We start from the raw sequence: 22142 nt of genomic DNA, 5'->3' as shown, positions 1-22142 counted from the left end.
TAAACTACTCGGCTGGGGCGAGCGAAACGCTGCTCTCTGTACGGGCTACGGAAGAATCCACTCAGCCTCCCATCCCCAAGCATTGCCCTATACTAGGGACTGGAATTGGAGTCTGTCCCAGTGACATGGCAACTGTGTAGTTACCGGATCTGTGAACTGAGTAGCCTGAGTTTTATCGTGTGTGTGCGTGCCTGTGTGTGTGTACAGCTGGGCCTAAACAAATGCATGTTGGCACTCACTATGTAGGCAGATAAACATCAGCAATATCCAAAATTGCAGAGTCTGCAGCAAGCAGAACCTATCTGTGCCCCAGCGAGAGTCAGTGTCTGGAACCTGCACCCCCAGTGAGGTTGTGTCTGAAACCCACACCCCGGTGAGAGTCAGTGTCTGGAATCCACACCCCAATGAGACTCTCTGTCTGAAACTCGCACCCCAGTGAGAGTCAGCGTCTGAAACTCGCACCCCAGTGAGAGTCAGTGTCTGGAATCCACACCCCAATGAGACTCTCTGTCTGAAACTCGCACCCCAGTGAGAGTCAGCATCTGAAACCCGCACCTCAGTGAGTGTCACCGTGGGACCCGTACCCTTGTGAGAGTCAGTGTGCGTGTGTGGAACCTGTACCCCAGTGACAGTGCATGTGGGACCCGCACCCCAGTGAGTCGGTGTACCTGGGAATCGCACCCCAGCAAGGGAGCACTTTCAGAAGAGGTTAGGTAAATCCGGGGAACAGAAAGTGCCAGTGATCTCCTCAGCTGGATGGGTTTTATTGGAATGACACAGAGCAGAAATAGATGAGTCGGATCTGGATCTGAGAGCAGCTCTTGGATAATACATGCATTTCCCCCAGTGGTTTGGCCTCTAAACACATGCAATGTGGCTTCTGTAATAATGTTATGTTCTCCATGGAGAGACCTTGACCCCCAACTATCGAGCTGTTCACTTTGCACTGTCCTGAACAACGTGGGTGCATCCACTTTTGGTGAACCAGCGAAACAGTATTGAAAGTGTGACTGTGGACAACCAGGCACAGTGAGTGTGACCTTTGCACGGATACACGCAGTCATTCCTACACCCTCTAGCAACAGCAACGAGTCAAGTAGCATTAAAAACAGCAGGGGCTGTGATTGGTTTGCTCGGTCTTTGAGTTTCCATGAATTAAAGGAAGTTATTATAAATACTAGATCACCCCCATGAGGCCCCAGCTGCAGCCACTGTTGGTGAGGATAAAATACTTATTAATGGACAGTGCATGCACTGAGAGTGAGGACACTTCAGTGGGTAGTGTAGCAGGAACACAGGCAGAATATTTAAAGCAGATTGCACTGTGCTGGAGTCAGAATGCGTTAAAAAGGCTTCCCTATCACTGAAAAGGAAAAACCCCAAAAAATAACCGGTTTGTTAACTGGTTTGAGGTCCTGTTGTTGTTCGTACCCAACTCTGGGAATGTAAACAAGAAGACTCGAGCTTAGGCTTAGGCCCTTAAACGGAGCAGAGAGCGAGTGCCTTACTCATCCTTTCTCAGCTTCAAGTGGCCCCACAGTGTCGCTGGGGCAATGGTGGGGGTTCGTGGCTCCCCATTCTCATCGAAACGCAAACGCAGGGTATTCCTAATCACCAGCTTTTCCACAATGAAGGAAGCACAGAACCAGGGGACTGCGTACTCCAGTGTCACTAACCCCATGAAGTCATAATCAAACTGGGAATAGTCCCAGGGGCAGGCATTGAACTGACGCAAAATAAACCCAGTCGAGAACTCCCAGACATAGGTCCAGAGGGTGTAGATGAGGCACCTCACCACACTAGGATATCGGTCCTTGAGATATAGATACATTCGCTCCACCACCATGATGGAAGTGCCGTAGATGAAAAGAGCCCAAACACTGGTGACTCCCGGGAACTTCCAGTTAAAATTGACCACAAACTCCCAGGCGGCTGTAAACATCACCTCACAGAAGTAGCCATGGATGGCATAAAGGTACCAGCGGGAGAGGGCACTGAGGGGCTCGACAGCCCTCATCATCCTCCTACCATCCCGAAACTGCGCACAGACCTGAACCAAGAGAGATCAAGGTTATTTCCAGCACTGTTAGAGCCAATACCCTAAACCCAAAACCACATGCCCCAAAACCAGAGCGGCTGCCACCCTGCGCGCCAAAACCAAATTCTCACACCCCCAAAACCAGAAGGGTCCATAATCCCAAACCCCCACACCCCAAAACTAGAGGAGCCTGAGCCCTAAAACTAAACCCCCATTCCCCAAACCTACAGGAAGCTACACCGCAAAACCCGAGACGGCCACCCTGTACCCCAAAACCACATCCCCACACACCCCAAAACCCCATTCCCCAAACCTAAAGGAGCCCAAAACCCAAAACCAAAGAGATTGGCACCCTGCACCCCAAAACCAGAGGATCCCACATCCTGCACCCCTAAACCATATAGGTCTGCGCTGCAAAGCCAGAACCAGCCAGCCACTATGTCTAGACATCACGTGCAGATCCAGGCAGTAAAGGTGATCCCATTCCCACTGAGCTGATGAATTGCCTCTGTAACCTTATCCTGCCTTCAGTCTCTCAGACCCGCTGCCAGCCTCAGTGTATCACTCCCATTTCAATTCGGTTTCTGGTTGTTTAAACAGTAGACTCGACTGTTTGCTGAGAGCACACCGCCCCTGGCTGCAGTGGCCAGTTTGGCACGAGCTGTGAAATGGGTTCACTTGCTCAGCGGTTAGGGTGTGCTGACCCTCACACCAGCTGACAGGGACTAGCTGGGCCAAGAAATCAATACCCCAACAGATTAAAACATTATTTCAAAACAATTAGAGAGAGCCAAGGATAAAATGGAAATAAATGGAAGGCTGTGAGCCTTTGTCAGTACGAGGCCCGTCCGACAATATACTTCCATTTTATTCAGTCTGGTGCTGCTGGGATTAACATTTACACCAAACAAAGTAAAGTGAGCAAGTCACACTCCGAACTCGGTCTGTACCCCGGGATCTCCCCTGTCCCTGGGCTCTCCCCTGTCCCTGGGCTCTCCCCTGTCCCCCGTCCCCGGGCTCTCCCCTGTCCTCCTCCCCGGGCTCTCCCCTGTCCCCCGTCCCCGGGCTCTCCCCTGTCCCCCTCCCTGTGCTCTCCCCTGTCCCCCGTCCCCGGGCTCTCCCCTGTCCTCCTCCCCGGGCTCTCCCCTGTCCCCCTCCCCGGGCTCTCCCCTGTCCCCCGTCCCCGGGCTCTCCCCTGTCCTCCTCCCCGGGCTCTCCCCTGTCCCCCTCCCCGGGCTCTCCCCTGTCCCCCTCCCCGGGCTCTCCCCTGTCCCCCTCCCCGGGCTCTCCCCTGTCCCCCGTCCCCGGGCTCTCCCCTGTCCCCCTCCTCGGGCTCTCCCCTGTCCCCCTCCCCGGGCTCTCCCCTGTCCCCCATCCCCAGGCTCTCCCCTGTCCCCATCCCCACGCTCTCCCCTGTCCCCCTACCCGGGCTCTCCCCTGTCCCCCTACCCGGGCTCTCCCCTGTCCCCCTACCCGGGCTCTCCCCTGTCCCCCTCCCCGGGCTCTCCCCTGTCCCCCATCCCCAGGCTCTCCCCTGTCCCCCTCCCCGGGCTCTCCCCTGTCCCCCTCCCCCTCCCCATCCTCTCCCCTGTCCCCCTCCCCGGGCTCTCCCCTGTCCCCCATCCCCACGCTCTCCCCTGTCCCCCGTCCCCGGGCTCTCCCCTGTCCCCCTCCCCGGGCTCTCCCCTGTCCCCCTCCCCGGGCTCTCCCCTGTCCCCCATCCCCACGCTCTCCCCTGTCCCCCGTCCCCGGGCTCTCCCCTGTCCCCCTCCCCGGGCTCTCCCCTGTCCCCCGTCCCCGGGCTCTCCCCTGTCCCCCTCCCCGGGCTCTCCCCTGTCCCCCGTCCCCGGGCTCTCCCCTGTCCCCCTCCCCGGGCTCTCCCCTGTCCCCCTCCCCGGGCTCTCCCCTGTCCCCCTCCCCGGACTCTCCCCTGTCCCCCTCCCCGGGCTCTCCCCTGTCCCCCTCCCCGGGCTCTCCCCTGTCCCCCTCCCCGGGTTCTCCCCTGTCCCCTGTCCCCGGGCTCTCCCCTGTCCCCCTCCCCAGGCTCTCCCCTGTCCCCGGGCTCTCCCCTGTCCCCATCCCCGGGCTCTCCCCTGTCAGTTCCTCGAACTATTTTCATCCCTAAGTCTGCTCATTCCCTCTGTGTGCTCACCTTGTCCATCAGGCCCACCTCCTCCCTCCTTGACTCTATTCCCACTAAACTGCTCACGTCTCAACTTTTCTCCCTGCCTCACTTGTTAGCTCAGATGTTAACAGTTCCATTTCCCCTTCAGTTCCGTCATCATTCCTCTCCTCAAAAACCCATCTTTGACACCTCTTTCCCACTGCCCCATCTTCAACCTTCCTTTCATCTCCAAAGTCCTTGAATGTGTTGTTGCCTCCAAAATCCGTGCCAATCTTTCCTGGAACGTCATGTCCGAACCTCTCCAATCAGGTCACTGCCAATATCACTGCACTGCCTTTAATCAAATGGCTTCCCATGTAGCTATTTATTTAGTCATAGCTGGAGAGTCACCTGCAATGGCTTCACTTTGCGCTCCCGCACTGTTCCCTCTGGAGACCCCAACTGATTTATCCTCCCCACCATCACCACCCCCACCCCCCAACTTCTTTTTCTCATTTATACGCTGCCCCTCAGTGGGATCGTCTGAAAACAGGTCATACCGCACGGACGTAAATTACACCCAGTTCGACCCCACCGCCCACTACTTCTATCTCTCAACCCCTCCACTGTCTCGCAATTGTCAGCCTGCCTGTCCGACATCCCAGTACGGGGCGAGCGGAAATCTCACCGACTAAAATGCTGGGAAGGCGGAAACCACTGTCTTCGGTCCCTGCCACAGTCTAAATCCAAACCAGGCTGCTTGCCGCTCTGAAGAGGCTCGAAACGTTAACTCTGTTTCTCTCTCCACAAAGGCTGTCAGACCTGCTGAGCTTTTCCAGCATTTTCTGTTCTTATTTCAGACCGTTTGCAACATTGACATCTTGTTTGACCCCGAGTTGAGTTTCCATCCACACGTTTTGCATCGAGTCTAAAGCCGCCCACGTCCACATCTGTAGCATCGCCCGTCTCCACTCGTGCCTCAGTTCAACTGCTGCTGAAACCCTCATCCAGGTGTTTATTGCCTCCAGACTCAACTATTCCAATGCGCTGCTGGACGGCCACCCACCTTCCACACGCTGTAAACCTGAACATCTCCAAAACTCTGCTGTTCGCATCCTGACTCACACCAAATCCCGTTCACCCATCACCCCCCTGTGCTTGCTGACCTGCACTGGCATCCAGTCCAGCCACACCACCGTTACAAAATTCTCATTATCACTTCCATGGCTCTCACCCCTCTCAACCTCTGTCGCCTCCTCCAGCCCTACCGCGTTCCAGGGTCCTTCCATTCCTCCAACTCAGGCCTCTGAGCGCATGTCCGGTTTTAAATCGCTCCACCATTGGCGGCCAGGCCTCCAGCGGCCTAGGCCCTTAGCTCTGGGATTCCCTCCCTGGGTGTCTCACCCCTCTCCCCTCCTTTAAAAATCTAACTTTCTGATCAAGCTTTTGGTCACCAGCCCTAAGATCTGTGAATGTGGTTCAGAGTCGAGTTTGATAGCATTCCTGTAAGGGGCCTGGGGGTCTTTTATTGCGCTAAAGGCATTATACTACAGTAAGTTGCTGTGCTGTCAGGGATGCTGCATTATCCATTGCTATTAGTGGGCAAAGTTTGCAGGTTGTCTGGCACTTGTTTATTTCCAGCCGTAAGTCTAAGAAAATCTGCACAAAATGACTGTTTTTCTTTCTCTACTTTATACGTTGACTCTGAGGTTTCACAGACACGACATACAAGCTGTTGATATATTTACCAATCAGTTTCCTGAGGCACAATACACGGAAGTCAAGACAGAGCATAGCCTTCGGGTAGTATACGGTTAGAGGCCCTGGCATGATTCAACCTCCATTTTAAAGTCAGACGCGCTGTTCTTATTTTTCTACCAATACCTTTATTTTAAATTCCTACTGGCTGAAAAGCAGAACCCGTGCCAGTTTAGGGAGTGGGGGTGGGAGTTTCTCTGCCGTACAGGTACAGAAACCGGGGTGCCACCATGGGCAGGAGGCATCACTACAAAGTGACGTTTACATAGGCAGATTCCATTACAAATATGGACACCGGCAACGCATGCAGAGTGAGATTTTGAATGACTTCTATATACAATAGATTTTTATGTGGGGAAGTAAAAAAGTTCAGATTTTTAAAAAAAAATTACCTTTCTCCTTTTGTGATCAAGATTCAAATCCATGGTAGCTGCTGACGGCACAGGGGGGTGGTGGGGGCACGAGAGATGAAGGCTTCAACGTTTCACCTGTAGGAACTGGGTCAAAACACAGACTGTAAAAAGGACTTGAAATTCTATAAGGCCTTTCGTGGCTTTACAATGTCCCTGTGCTCCAGTGACAGGAATTATCCCGCTGCTCACACACACGGCAGAATTTAATGCAGGCAACATTAAGCTGGAGAGCCAGCAAGAGCCCTGGGTCGCACACTTTTGGGAAGGCTCCCTGAAATTAGTGCTAATCAAACTCTTAACTGGACAGCAGCATGGCCCTCCCTTGGGAGGTGGGGGGGGGGGGTGGGGGGTGCGGAAATCCTGCCCTCTGGGAACTGCCAGCTAATCAGGGGCTGGCAGCCTTGCATCGCTTGGCAGTGCGGCTGGAGGGGGGTGGCTGCTGCTGGTAGTGCACTCACCCAAGGCCCAGGATCGCTGAGGGACCCAGTTGAGTCATGGGGGGGGGGGGGGGGTGGGGGTGTGGAGAGGTCGTGGCATGGGGGTCTTGGGGGATTGGGGTCAGCAGTGAGGGCTAGGGGGATGGTTCTCAGCAGGGGCCCTGTCCCATCCCGATGCCGGGTCCCTCAATGAGTCACTGAGTGTCTTTGAACAAAGCTCTCCAGAAGTCCACAGGCAGCCCCCAGAAAGGTTTGCTTTTCAAGTTCCCGCACGGCGGGTCCCCTGCCCCCCTCCCCCGGTTAAATGTCGGAGGGTCAGTGCTGAGGGAGCGCCATGCCGTGTTGGTACTGCACTGTCAGAGGGACAGTACTGAGGGAGTGCTGCATTGTTAGACGGGCTGTACTGAGGGAATGCTGCACTGTCGGAGGGTCAGTCTTGAGAGAGTACTGCACTGTCAGCGGTTGCATCTTTTGGATGAGGCATTAGGCCAAGGTCGGACTGTGTGTATAAGATGCCACTGCACAATGTTAAAGATGAGCACATGATGCCTCCCCGGTGACCTGACCAAAGTTTATCCCTCAACAAAAATTGTTAAAAATGAATACTTTGTTGTTGTTTGTGGGATCTTGCTGTGCATCAACTGGCTACATCGTGTCCTACATTACAATGGTGAACATACTTCTAAAATACTTGATTGGCTTCAAAATGCTTTGAGAAATCCGTGAAAGGTGCTACAGAAATGCAAGGTCCTCTTGTTGCATATGGCAGTGGCTAGTAGCAGACTCATCCAGCATTACATTCCTAGGTACTGCCCTATCAAACTCAGTGTTACCATTTCACGCGTCTACAGCAGGTATTCTCTCAAGTTAAGCATCATCAGTCACTTCCGTAATCGGGCACTGTGTCCACTATGATCTAGAGTGCTCCTTTGTTATCCAATAATTATTTAAATGATAGCGTACCGGGTCCGGGGGTGGGGCGGTGGTGGGATGGGGTGGGGGGTGTCATGACAATAAAACTCTTTATCAAATGCACCGGATACAATACACACTCTCCAACTTTTCAGAAGTTAACTATGAACGAATAAACTGACCCATTTTGGATAAAATATAGGAATGAACAGAATAATGTTCTCCAGTGCAACAGATTAATTTCTTATTGTGCTAATACCATAGGAACATAGGACTCAGCATCAGGAGTAGACCATTTGGCCCTTCGAGCCTGCTCTGCCATTCGATCAGGTCGTGGCTGATCTGTTATATTCTAAATCAACGCACAACATTCTGAAAAAAGTCAACTCGCCCCATGTCCCGGTGTTAACAGTTCCTTCAAAAAAAATTCCAGGACCTGGATCTACATCTTGGCCAAAAACTAATCAATTCTTCCTTAGATCATATCCTATCTTTGTGTCAAGTTTCACTGAAATCCATCCATTAGTTTTTGAGATATACTGTTTACAGACAAAGAGGCTAACAAACAGTGGCAGAGGTAATTACTGACTTCACGTGTCCATGCCTCATTGTGAAGTATAAAAGCCTCCATCACAGGTTAGAGAGATCGCCAGACCTCTCCATATACTGGCCTGTTCCACACACAGATTGCTCCACATGAAGCCAAAGCCCCTTCTACCTCGTCTGGTGGACCTAAAAGATCCCATAGCCACCGTTCAAAGAGGAGCTCTCGCCAGTGTCCTGAACAATATTTATCCTTCAACCAACAACACAATAAAACAGGTTATCTGGTCATTGTCAAATACCTTTTTGCGGTGTATCTTGCTGTGGGCGAATTGGCTGCCGTGTTTCTCGGCATTATAACAGTGAGTACACTGCAAAAGTACCTCAATTGTTGCGAGGCACGTCCTGAGGTGTTGAAAGGAGCCAAGGAAATGCAAAACAAAAACAGAATTACCTGGAAAAACTCAGCAGGTCTGGCAGCATCGGTGGAGAAGAAATCAGTTAACGTTTCGAGTCTTCATGACCCTTCGGCAGAACTGAGTATAGTTAGGAGAAAGGAGAAATATAAGCTGGTTTAAGGTGGGGGGGCGGGGGGAGAGAGAAGTTGAGGGTGGGATGATTGTGGAGATAAGCAAGCAGTGATAGGAGCAGATAATCAGAAGATGTCACAGACAAAAGGATCAAAGAGGTGTTGAAGGTGGTGATATTGTCTAAGAAAAGTGCTAATTAAGAATGGAAGACAGGATACTCAAGGCACAGCTCTAGTGGGGGTGGGGTGGAAAGACTAACAAAGTTTTAGTTTTAGATTTAAAAATAATGGAAATAGGTGGGAAAAGAAGAATCTATATAAATTATTGAAAAAAAAGGGAGGGGGGAGAAACGGGGTAGGGATGGCGGGAGGGAGTTTAAGATCTAAAGTTGTTGAATTCAATATTCAGCCCGGAAGGCTGTAAAGTGCCTAGTCGGAAGATGAGGTGCTGTTCCTCCAGTTTGCGTTGGGCTTCACTGGAACAATGCAGCAAGCCAAGGACAGACATGTGGGCAAGAGAACAGGGTGGAGTGTTAAAATGGCAAGCGACAGGGAGGTTTGGGTCTTTCTTGCGGACAGACCGCAGGTGTTCTGCAAAGCGGTCGCCCAGTTTGCGCTTGGTCTCTCCAATGTAGAGGAGACCGCATTGGGAGCAACGAATGCAGTAGACTAAGTTAGGGGAAATGCAAGTGAAATGCTGCTTCACTTGAAAGGAGTGTTTGGGCCCTTGGACGGTGAGGAGAGAGGAAGTGAAGGGGCAGGTGTTGCATCTTCTGCGTGGGCATGGGGAGGTGCCATAGGTGGGGGTTGAGGAGTAGGGGGTGATGGAGGAGTGGACCAGGGTGTCCCGGAAATGCAAGTCGCTTTCAGTCACCTCTCCAGAGAAACACACAGAGAGAACATGGATGAGTGCTGTCTACCCCCCCTCCCGCCACCCCACCCACTCACCCCCCTCTCCAACCCCGCCATCTCAACTCTCTGTCTTCAAGGTGCCTCAATGAACCAACAAACAAAAGTTAGCATCTTGAATGGGAAGCACACCGGTGGGGGTGGGGACCTTTGACTATCTGAAACCCTGGCAACCACCTGCAAGTTCCCCTCCAAGCCACACACCATCCTCACTTGGAACTATATCGCCATTCCTTCATTATCACTGGGTCAAATTCCTGGAACACACTCTGCTTCTCACCACTCTCCGGGTAAAGAAATTTCTCCTGAATTCCCTATTGGATTTATTAGTGACTATCTTACACTTATGGCCCCTAGTTCTGGTCTCCCCCACATTCTCTCTACATCTACCCTATCAAATCCCTTCCTAATTTTGAAGGCCTCTATCAGGCCACCCCCTCAGCCATTTCTTTTCTGAAGAAATGAACCCAGTCTTACCTGATAGCTGTACCCTTTCAGTTCTGGTATCATCCTTGTAAATACTATTTGCACCGTGCCTCTATATGCTTTTTTATAATGGGTACAAAGATCAGAACAATACACAGTACTCCAAGTGTGGTCTAGCCAAGGTTCTATACAAGTTAAACATAACTTTTGGATTCTGTCCTTTCAGAAATGAACAGCAGTAATCAGCTTGCATTTTTATGGCCTTGTTAACGCACTTTGCTGCTTTCAAAGGTCTGTGAATCTGCACCCTCTTATTGCTCTAACCCAGATCATAACATGAGTTAAACAAAGTGTCTTCCAGTCTAAAGGGGCTGTGAAATAAAGTACAGAATCAGCGGGTAGTGACTGCCACAAACTCAGAAAGCCCATTGTCAGTCCATCCTTTTGAAAGAGTGACACCAGACACAGTGCTTCCTTTATTTCGGGGCAGGTGGTGGGCGTAGTGGTAATGTCACTAGACGAGTAATCCAGAGGCCCAGGCTATTGCTCTGGTGACATGGGTTCGAATCCACCATGGCCGCAGGTGGAATCTAAATTCAATTAGTAAATCTGGAATTGAAAACTAGCCTCGGTCATGGTGACCGTGGAACTATCGTCGACTGTTGTAAAAACCCATCCGGTTTACTAATGTCTTTTAGGGAAGGAAATCTGCCAGCAGTGTGGGGGCTTGACTCTTAACTGCCCTCTGAAATGGCACAGCAAGGCACTCAGCCTAATGGCAATTGGTGATGGGCAACAAATGCAGGCCTTTTACCAGTGAAGGAATGAAGAGAAAAATTTACTTCACTGGGTTCAGTTTGACTCCGCTGTTTGCTTGCTCAGGCAAGGCTCTGTAAAGCTAACAATAAACAGCTGTGTGTGAGATTCTGTGGTAGATTAGATCGAAAAATGGGGAAATACATCAAATCCCTGACCCCGGGGTCAGGGCGGTGCACAACATCACTAGGATTTACTCACCAGCGCACTCCCCGCATCAGAAAGAATGAGAGATTTCAAAATTCTTCCGCATAAAAAGCAAAGGAGACTGAGCTGAGTGCTCACTGCCACCGGCCTTGTTGGAATTAAATGAGGATAGGCGGCTAAAATAAAAGCAGGAAACCGGGATTGCAACTGATGGGAAGAAAGCTGGGTCAGTAACAGAGTTCAAACCAACACCAGTGTAAGTGGATATCAACTTCAGGCACCAACCAGGGGTATAAGTACCCCGACAGAGGGCACCCCCTGTGACCTACACCAGTGGTGTGTGTATCTCAACGCAGAGCACCCCCCATGACCTGCATCAGGGGCAAGTGTACCCCAACACTGCACTCACCCTGCGCAAGTGTCGTCACCTATCTACACTCTATTCTTTCTATCTGTCATACTACACATTTGTTGAGCCTTTTTGGTAGTACAGAATTTGAGTATAGCTGACAAAAGAGGCAAGCTGCCAAGGCTTTTCATCTTGCACTCATCAGGACAGCTCCACAAGATAAACCAACAGTAAAGGGAAAAACAATTTATACCTGATGAGAAGAGAGTGCTGATTGGTTGGCAAGTGCCTGACAGATATATCAGAAGGTGGTGAGTCTTTGGAACTCTCTTCCTCAAAAGGCGGTGGAAACAGAGTCTTTGAATATTTTTAAGGCAGAGGTAGGTAGCTTCCTGATAAGCAGGGGGATGGTGGGGGGGGCGGCGAAAGGTTACTGGGTTAGGCGGGAATGTGGAGTTGAGGTTACAATCAGATCAACCATGGTCTTATTGAAAGGTGGAGCAGGCTCGAGGGTCCGAGTGGCCTATTCCTGCTCCTAGTTCGTATGTTCATAGCTCATGTACACCCGGAAATACAAAAGGATCTGATTGGAAAGGACAAGCTCACAATACCGCAGGCTGTAGACACTTGCCGGAGTACACGAAGCCGTGAGTACACAGATGAAGACACTGAAATGTGCAAGAGCTGTGGGTGACCACATGAGTTCACAGACAGGATGAAAAGTCCCGCATATGGATCAAACTGCAGAGTTTGTGGAAAGACCAATCACTGGGATAAGCTGTGCAGAACAGAGAGAGGAGAGGGTAAATGAGATATCCGAGACCCAGCAACAGGGTGAATGAAAAGGACAAGGAACCAAAGCATCCATACCCTGTGAGATGATGATCAGGTTGAGGACACAGTAGGAATGGGGACCATACAACTGCATGAAATGGCTGAATGCAACAATTCCCAGAGAAAGGAAATTCACACAGCCATTCAAATCAGGAAGAGGGTGAGAAATAATCCCACAACCATAAATCTGAAGCTGTAGTTTGATACCAGAGCACAGAGAAACATCATCCCGCTCAGACTACACCCAGAAGATGCTCCCTCTAACTTTGAAGGAAAATGGTTCCCCCCGGGGAAGGTGTTCTGGACCGAGCAACATCAGGCTAACAGCATACGGGGGAACTGAGATCCGACAACCCACATCAGAGGGACACACAAAGGAAAAGATGCTAACTGTATGTTCTACATCCCGGAAACAGATGGTTCTGCTGTCCTGGGGTTAAGCAGTTGGGAAGAGCTGCAGCTGATCTCAGTAAAAACCGTGAGATGAAGGGGGTGTCACCGAGGGCTGAGGGTTGTGCACCTATCGAAAAGCCTCCTCCAATCAGGAGTAAGAAAGATCTGGTAGGGATGTATCCAGAGCGTCCTGATGCGATGGCCGGCTGCTTTGAAGATTGTTACTATCACATCACTATTGATCCAACAAAGAAACCAGTGATTCATCCCCCACTTAAAGTATCGAAAGAACTGAAAGGAAAGTTTGAAAGAGTGTTCCAAGAGAGGGAAGAAAAGAAAGTGATTGTCAGAGTCACCGAGTATCCAGATTGGATAAATTCCATCGCTGGGAGCGAGAAGCCAAATGGACGGCTAAAATTTGCCTGGGTCCCAAAGATCTTAATCAAACAATAAAGAGGGATCACTACCCCAATCCAACACTGGAAGAGATCGCACCAGCTACTCCTCCTGGGGTGAATGTTTCCAGCCGGCTTGATGCCAGAAAAGGCTCCTGGAGCGAGAAGCTTGATGAGGAATCTTCACTATTGACAACGTTCAACACACCCTTTGGACTCTATAAATTCCTGCGGCTACCCTTTCACCTTAAAGTGAGACAGAATGTGTTCCTGCCATTCAATAAGACCATGGCTGATCTGATCTTGGCCTCAGCTCCACTTTCGTGCCTGTTCCCCACAACACTCGATTCATCTAAAGCTCAAGAATCTGTCCTGAATATATTCAATGTCACAACTCTGTGAAAGACTGCAGAGCTTACTCTTGAGGCTTCAGAGTTACGATTTCACTCTGAAATACAGGCCAGGAAGAGAAATGGTGCTGGCAGATGCCCTCTCAATTGTCACCACAGAGGAAACATGAGATAGGAGATTTAGTTATAAAGGTCCATCACTTAGTGAATGTAACACCACCAAAACTGAGTCAAATTAGAGAAGAGACCAGCAAAGATCCAGAGATGGCCTGATAAGACACAGCCAGCAATACGACAGCACTGGTCTATCAGAGGTGGTATCTCACTGGAAGATGGTGTTCTGCTAGCCGGATCCAGAATAATCCTAACCAAAACGATGCAGAAAGAACTACTCCAGAAGGTACATGAAGGCCACATGGGGATGGAGAAGTGTAAGCTCAGAGCCATATCAGCTGTGTACTAGATAGGCATCTACAAAAGCATCAAAAGAATGTGTCTCCATGCAATGTATGTCAGAAGTACAGAAATATACAGCTCAAAGAGAAGGTGACAGCTATTGAAGTACCACCCAGACCATGATGTACTGTGGGAGGTGATTTATTCACACACAATTAAGAATGGTATCTCATAGTCACAGAAGACAACTCAATGTTCTTTTTTATCTGAAAGGTGAAAGATTTGAGAGCTACAACAATCATCTCAGCAAAAGATTCCTGAAAGAATAATATGTGACAATGGAACTCAATTCACTTCCGGGGAATTTGAGGAATTTGTTGAACAGGGTGGGTTCAATATCATCACCTTATCACCACATTACCCAAGAGGACACGGGTTTATAGAAAGACATGTCCAGACGGTCAACAGAACCTCACAAAATGCCAAGAGACAAAGGAAGACCCAAACCTTGCCTTATTGTTACTCCGATCTACACCTCTCCAGGCTGACATGAAATCACCTGCAGAGCTACTGAATGGAAGAAAATATAAGAAAACTCTACCCAAGCAAGATACCCCCTCCAGGTGACCAAGGGGTAGTAAGACAATAACTCACTGATGTACAGGTAGGAGGAGGTCAACACTTCAACAAACTTGCTAAATCCTTGCCTGAAAAGACAAAGAAAGGATAAACTGTACACGTACAGGATCCAATCATCAAAACCTGGAACCAGATAAAGTTGTTGGTGGAGCCGAGACTCCAAGACCATCCATCCTCCAGAGGGAAACCAGTGAGAAAACGAGAAGGAATCGGGTTTATATTCGACCGACACCGGAGATGGAAAAGCAGAAAAGATCGTGAACAACAGCAGCAACATCACCAACCAGTAAGAAAACATCAACGGCACCTTCAACAAGCGGCGAATCATCAACAACGTCACCCAGCAAAGTGACACAGTGTTAGCGACATCAAGCACGACTCCTACAACACCAGGAGCAACATGCACAACATCGCCTGTGCAGAGTGCGACTCATCACTGAGAACAATGAATAGCAAATCAACAGGATGGAGACACGGCATCGTACCTACCGCCTAAGTGACAGCATGATTAACGTTTTGTGAAAAGAAAACTAGCTATAAAAGACCCTTAAGGTGTTCAGTTTAATTATAAAAGTTGATCCTTAATCTTCTTTAATTAGATACAATATAAAGAAGTTAATGATTGGAACAGTTATATAGAGACATTTTATTGCAATAAAACATTTTTATTGTTATGTTATTCGTAACATAATTGTTTTGAGAATGAATTTCTGGGATGCCGCATTTGCTGCTGTACTGCAGTCGGGTGCCGAATAACAAAGTATCAGTCCACCCACCACATGGAGCAGGGGGACCGACTCTCGGGGACTCTCTGGTCGCCACATTATAGGAAGGATGTGATTGCACTGGAGGGGGTGCAGAGGAGATTCACCAGGATGTTGCCTGGGATGAAACATTTAAGTTATGAAGAGAGGTTGGATAGACTTGGGTTGTTTTCGTTGGAGCAGAGAAGACTGAGGGGCGACCTGATCGAGGTGTACAAGATTATGAGGGGCATGGACAGGGTGGAGATGGAGCAGCTGTTCCCCTTAGTTGAAGGGTCAGTCATGAGGGGGACACAAGTTCAAGATGAGGGGCAGTAGGTTTAGGGGGGATGTGAGGAAAATCTTTTTTACCCAGAGGGTGGTGAGGGTCTGGAATGCGCTGCCTGGGAGGGTGGTGGAGGCAGGTTGCCTCACATCCTTTAAAAAGTACCTGGATGAGCACTTGGCACGTCATAACATTCAAGGCTATGGGGCAAGTGCTGGAAAATGGGATTAGGTAGGTAGGTCAGGTGTTTCTCACGTGTCCGGTGCAGACTCGATGGGCCGAAGGGCCTCTTCTGCACTGTGTGATTCTGTGAAGAAGTCAAGGGACACTTTGATAAGATGGACCAAACGAGGGAGGTGAGGGGGAGGGGACACTGGCAAACCTTTAAAACTGGAGTTGTATTGCAGGGGGGGGAGTCCTGTGAGAGCAGGCCACTAGGAGAAGACCACTGGTGCATACTGTGCGTCCACAAGGATGGTGGACAAACAGAGTCCTGGCAGCAAACATCCCGAGACATGTGACAACCGCTTCAAGTAACGAAGGCTCCTGTAAATTGCAGGATGGTTGTTCTGACTGACGTGGAGAGCTGTAAGAGATAGACTCAATGAAGCTCCAGCAATTTAAGTCTAAAAGTGTGATTGTTTCAAAGATATGGGAACCAGAAGACATAACACCTCCAATGCCCTTCACCGGGTTAATTTGCGAATTACATCACGACAGAATTACAAAGCACAGATGCAGCCATCTTGCCAATTAATTAGCTCTTTCCAATTAATCCATTTCCCCTCAGCCGAGTAAATGTGTTCTCTTCAAATATTCATCCACTACTCTTTTGATAGTTGCGACTACCACCCTTCATTCCAGATCACAACAATTTGCCATATAAAAAAAACTTTCCTCATGTTGCCTCTGGTTCTTTTGCCAATTGCATTAAATCAGTGTTCGTGACCTCTGGTTAGTGACCTTCTGGCCATTGGAAACAGCTTCTTCTTATTTACTCTATCAAAACCATTCATGATTTTGAACGCCTCAATCAAATCTCCTCTGCTTTTGAGAAGAACAACCCCAGCTTCTCTCGTCTCTCCGCATAACTGAAGCTTCTGCTTCCTGGTGCCATTCGAGTAGCCGCTCCCTGAGTCCTTGAGATCCCTTCTGAAGTGTGGTGCCCGGAATTGAACACAATGCTCCAGCTGGGGCCTGAGCAGCGATTTAGAAAACTTCAAAATAACTTCCTTGCTTGTGTACTCTAATCCTCTATTAATAAAGCTGAGGAATCTTTTCCAACAGCCTTGTCAACTTATCCAGCAACCACTGCATCAGCACCTCTCCCGTGCTGTGAGGATAGATGAAGATGTAAGTGGCAGCTATGAACCTCACTTCCTTAGAATGATAGAACCTTACAGCACAGAAGGAAGCTATACTGAAGGCTAAGTCACTTTTATATAACAAGGAAAGCAATGATCCCCATACAGGCTCCTAGGGATGTCTTTTCTGGCCAGAGAAATATCTGTTTATTACTGCTTCCTGCCTCCTATTCCTTAGGCAGTTAAGTACCCAAGTTATCACCGTCCCAAATGCTTCTATTTTCCAATTAAGTCTGTTACGTGATACTTTATCAAGTGCCTTTTGAAAGTCCATATGTACAACATCTACTGCAATACCTTCATCAATCCTCGCTGTTAATTCATCAAAGAATTCAATCAGGTTAGTCAGATATGATTTGCCTTGAACAAATCTGCGCTGTTTGTTCCTTATTAACCCATCCCTCTCCAAGCAGGATACCCATGCCCTTCCCAGCTACTCACTCCGAATGAATCAAACGGCATGATTCCTTGCCATTCTATTTAATATTGAGCTGAGCTTAAACCCCATATCTTCAGCATCAGCAACACCTATCACCACCAGTCCATTCAGTCAGCTCTAGACTCGATTATTTCAATGCCCTTCCCTCCTTCACACTCGTCCGAAACACAGCAACCTCTATCTCGCTCTGCACTAAATCCCATTCACCCATCATTGACCTACCCAGGCTCCTGCCCCACAACATATTAAATTCTAACTACTCATTTTTTATCAAATTTCTTCCAGGCCTTGCTGCACGCTATCTCTACAATGTCCTGCAAGTTTTATTTACCATGCGTGGCATCCTTCAGTCCTCTGGATTTGTTTATACAAATCACGATCTCTTTACGTCACCAGTGATGGATTCTTTAGTGGCATTGGCTCCACGGGCCACCTACCCTCCTCCACCTATCTAATACTCACTGCTCCTTTACATCTCTTCTCCAAACCCCATCCTTTTTTTGCCAGGTTCAGGTCATCCCTCACTAGTCTCTCTGTCCATTACTCACATTCCTTTCCTTGTCAACTTCCTTTCATAAAAACCTTTGGAATGTGTTTCTTGACATTAAAGGTGCTATATAAAGGCAGACTCTTTTTGAAGTTTGCTATTCTGGTTGATGTGTTGTATCTGCGCACCAGTCAACTGCAATAGTTTTCATCACAACCATACCTCTCTTAGTGTTGGTGCCATCATTCACCCATTTATATGGAAGGTGAATGATACATTTCATTGGTGGAGTGTTAAACGATATACGGGTTTTCGAATTCTGTGATCCTGAAGGAACCAGGAACCTCTTTTGGGGGCAGAGACTCACCGCGGGAGCACAACACACACTCGCCTTTCCCCAGAGAAACCAGCCCAGAGGCACAAGTTTCATAATTGGTGGTTAAGGTCAGTGGGTTGAAGCAGTTGATCCCACCCCTGTTCCTCCGCGGCTAAATCCATCTCCTGCCAGGATTACTCCATCACCCCCACCTGCCCCCACCACTCACCTTCTCAGGAAACCCTCAACAATCAGCAGATTGTCTGGCTTCTCCAGGCCAGTGGCTAGGTAAGTGCGGGTGACAGCCTCCTCCTCCAGGTGATCCTGCCAGCTCCAGGTGGTTTGGAGGAAGAGGAACCCTCCATGGAGACCTCCGACCTCCGAGGAAGCTCAAAGAGAGGGAACTGCTTGCGACCAAACGGCGCAGAGACCCAGCCTAATGGGGCAATCCTGCCAGCCCACTCCTGGAGCACATCGCATGCTTTTGGGAAAGATACAACAGACAGGGCAAACATCCATCAGCAACAATGCCTAACTGTCGTTTTCACATACACAATAAAAAAATGAATGAATTTTTTTAAATGAGGAAATAAAAAGTTAAATGTTTGCATGAGACCTTAGATCCACCATTAGACAATTTCTCTGTGTATTCCCTTTTGTTTAGTTTCAGAACCCCTGACACACATTAACTGTTCAACATGTCCCCATTTCCTTATTTTCATTCACAATATCACCGTTATTAGTTTTCACCAGGCTGGCATCTGCTTGACCCTCTGCCAATTATTGTATCTATTCATAGTGTTTCATTAGCTCATTTGTTCCTGTGTTTTGAAGCAGGATATACTTCTTCAGAACTCTACTGGTCAGGATTTTAAATATTTCTTTCTCTATCTCTTTGTCAATATATTTTTCCCAGTTTTTTTTTATTCTTTCACAGGATGTGGGAATCGCTGGATTGGCCAGCATTTATTGCCCATCCCTAATTGCCCTTGAGAAGGTGGTGGTGAGCTGCCTTCTTGTACCCGCTACAGTCCATGGGGTGTAGGTACACCCACAGTGCTGTAAGGGAGTTATTCTTCTCTAGTTGCATTCGCATTCACTCTATTGCTTTCATCTTTGTTTTACCTGTATTTATGTTTTTCTCAATCATTATTTTAAACCTTATTATGTTGTGATTGCTATTGCCTCCATGTTCCATTATGCTTGCTTCTCTTAAAATCTGCTGGTGTGCACTTCTCAACCTAACCTACTGGTGGCAGGGGGTAGGGGAGGAGCATCTCCTGACCTAACCTGCTGGTGGGGGTGGTAGGAGCATCTCTCAACCTAGCCTGCTGGCAGTGGTGGGGGGGGGTGGGCAGCAGGGAACACCTCCCAACTGTAGTATATGGGTCTGGTATATACAGGGTTAATGTGGGACTGAAGACAGTACTGCTCACACAGTGATGTAAGAAGGCACATGATCCAGACCAAGGGTAAGTGTGGTGTTGAACAGAGACGTGTTAAGACTTAGACATTGTAACTAACATATCTTTTTATTTTCCGTTGGGCTGAGGATTAAAATGACAATGGCTGCAGTTTGAAAGACATGTCCACTGGAATAGGATGAGAGATATATACAATGTTGCAGTCCTGGAATAGAGTGTGCTATGAAAGACAGGATGGTGTCAGAAAGAAGTCCTGAACCAAAGGAGCTGCATGACAACAATGTTTTAATTGGCTCCTGACCAGGTGACCAGGTTTTGTGTGAGAGTTGTGCAGCAGAATAACTCCTAGCCTGAAAGGAAAAAGTCCTAGAGCCTCTCTCTCTCCTGTGTGTGTAAGTTCCAGTAATCCTACGGTAATAGCTAGCTGGCTTTTTACCTCCTCATATCTCTATAACCTGCTCTCTCTCTGAAAACCCCTGTCAAGAGGCAAAGGGGAAAATCACTGTCAGAGACATTGAAAGGCAGGTGCTCAATCAGTGAACTAAATACTGAAAGCGCTGGGAGACCACCTCGTATCATCAACAAGAACTGAAAGGAATTTGGAAGACATCGATCAAAATCAACCCATCGAGTCCTGTATCCCAGGATTGGTGCTATTGAACTGTTTTATCCCACCCTTAAAATCCATGTTTTTGTGTGTCTTATGTGTGTGTATAGGGATTTAAGAAGGGGTAGAATTTAGGCTGTAGAGTTAGAAATTAGTAGTTCATATTTCTTTTTTTGCCACTGGTTAACAATAGTTTGTTCAATAAATAGTTATTTACTTATTAAGTTTACAAACCTGGTGCTCATATTCTGTTAACCTAAATTAAACAGTTAGGTAGAATTGGGGCAATTTGTTGGTTTGGTCAACCTTGTCACATTTGTGGCGGAACCTCTCAGCCTAACCTGCTAAGGCCTACCCACCACCGTTTCTCATTGGTTCTCTCTCACGTCAATCACGCTTACCTGGCAGCAATGCTAAACTGGAGGGCGGCAACAGGGACGCGAAGGCACCCCTAGGCAGCAGTGACCATAATGTGAAGCAGTTCAGAGCAGATTTACTCGGCTAATGCCAGGAATGGGCTGGTTGTCTTACGAGGAAAGGTTCGACAGGTTAGGCTTGTATGCACTGGGGTTTAGAAGAGTAAGAGGCGACTTGATTGAAACCTTTAAGATCCTGAGGGGTCTTGACAGGGTGGATGTGGAGAAGATGTTTCCTCTTGTGAGAGAATCTAGAACTAGGGGTCACTTATAAGGTGTTGGTTTTTTGAGACAGAGATGAGGAGATTTTTTTTCTCTCAGAAGCTAGTAAGTCTTCGGAATTCTCTTCCTCAAAAGGCGGTGGAAGCAGAGTCCTTGAGTATTTTTAAGGCAGAGTGAGATAGATAAATTAACAAGGCAGTGAAAGGTTATCGGGGATAGGCAGGAATGTGGGATTGAGGTACAGTCAGATCAGCCATGATCTTATTGAATGGCGGAGCAGGCTCGAGGGGCCGAGTGGCCTACACCTGCTCCTAATTCATGTTTGTATGTACCTATATAACCTAACCTGCTGGTGGGGGGGGGGGGGGGGTGTGGCATCTCTCAACCTACCTTGCTGGTGGGGGGTATGTGGCATCTCTCAACCTAACTTGCTGGGGGTATGTGACATCTCTCAACCTAACTTGCTGGGGGGGGTGGCATCTCTCAACCTACCTTGCTGGTGGGGGGGTATGTGGCATCTCTCAACCTAACTTGCTGGTGGGGGGGGTATGTGGCATCTCTCAACCTATCTTGCTGGTGGGGGGGTATGTGGCATCTCTCAACCTAACTTGCTGGGGGCATGTGACATATCTCAACCTAACTTGCTGGGGGGGGGGGGTGGCATCTCTCAACCTAACTTGCTGGTGGAGGGACCTCTCAACCTAACCTGCTGGTGGGGGAGCGGAACCTCTCAACGCAACCTGCTGTCTGAGTCTAAGGCCCACCCACCGCCGTTTCTCATTGGTTCTCTCTCACGTCAATCACGCATACCTGGCAGCAATGCTCGAAACTGCAGTGCGGCGTCAGGGACGCGCGTCGCTGACCGAGAGCGCGCGCAGGCTGCTTACCGGGAGCGAGCGGCGCGCTCGGTATGACGGGCCGTGTCCGCTGTGCGCCTTCCCGCCCTCAACCGGCTCCGCTCCTCCGGCCGGCGGAAAGAAACATAAACACAGCGTGATGACGTCACCGGCCGTGCCCGCCGCCGCCAGGGGTGGTTTGCGCAGGCGCAGTGAGTTCGGGGTTGATGAGTGATTGACAGCTGGACTGGGCCTGAGCTGTGCAGGGGGAGGGGCTGCAGGGGTGAAGAGCTACTGAGGGGTGGGGCTTTCGGGGGACAGCAGAGGGGGAGGGGCTTCCGAGGGGAGGGGCTGCAGAAGGGGAGGAGCTGCAAATGGGGAGGGGCTTCAGAGGGGGGCTACAAATGGGGAGGGGCTGCAAATGGGGCGGGGCTGCAGATGGGGAGAGGCTGCGGGGGTGAGGGGCTGCACAGAGGAGGAGTTGCAGAGGGGAGGAGGGGACTGCAGATGGGGAGGGGCTGCAGAGGGGTGGAGCTGCACAGGGGATGGACTGCAGAGGGGAGGGGCTGCACAGGGGAGGGGCTGCAGAGGCGGAATGGGCTACACAGGGGGAG

The 22142-nt window shown here is 49.3% G+C and overlaps 1 protein-coding gene across 2 annotated transcripts; it reads right to left on the bottom strand.

The window, feature by feature from the left end:
* Nucleotides 1-748: 748 nt before the first annotated feature.
* Nucleotides 749-21712, bottom strand: LOC144671348 (transmembrane protein 229B-like). Of its 2 annotated transcripts, XM_078533194.1 has the most exons (3): nt 21580-21712; nt 6293-6397; nt 749-2050 (listed from the first exon to the last, which is right to left on the bottom strand). In XM_078533194.1, exons 2-3 carry the CDS (start codon nt 6323-6325, stop codon nt 1505-1507), a joined length of 579 nt encoding a protein of 192 aa, XP_078389320.1. In that variant the 5' UTR covers nt 6326-6397; nt 21580-21712; the 3' UTR covers nt 749-1504. The 2 variants fall into 2 exon arrangements, with proteins under 2 accessions (XP_078389320.1, XP_078389321.1); XM_078533195.1 differs by lacking the exon at nt 6293-6397 and having other exon boundaries at nt 21580-21671.
* Nucleotides 21713-22142: the final 430 nt, after the last annotated feature.

This window comes from Cetorhinus maximus, chromosome 32 (assembly GCF_964194155.1).
Source record: "Cetorhinus maximus chromosome 32, sCetMax3.hap1.1, whole genome shotgun sequence".
NCBI classification, from domain to species: domain Eukaryota; kingdom Metazoa; phylum Chordata; class Chondrichthyes; order Lamniformes; family Cetorhinidae; genus Cetorhinus; species Cetorhinus maximus.
The sequence above is the reverse complement of the archived record's forward strand: the minus strand, read 5'-3'. Positions and strand labels throughout refer to the sequence as shown.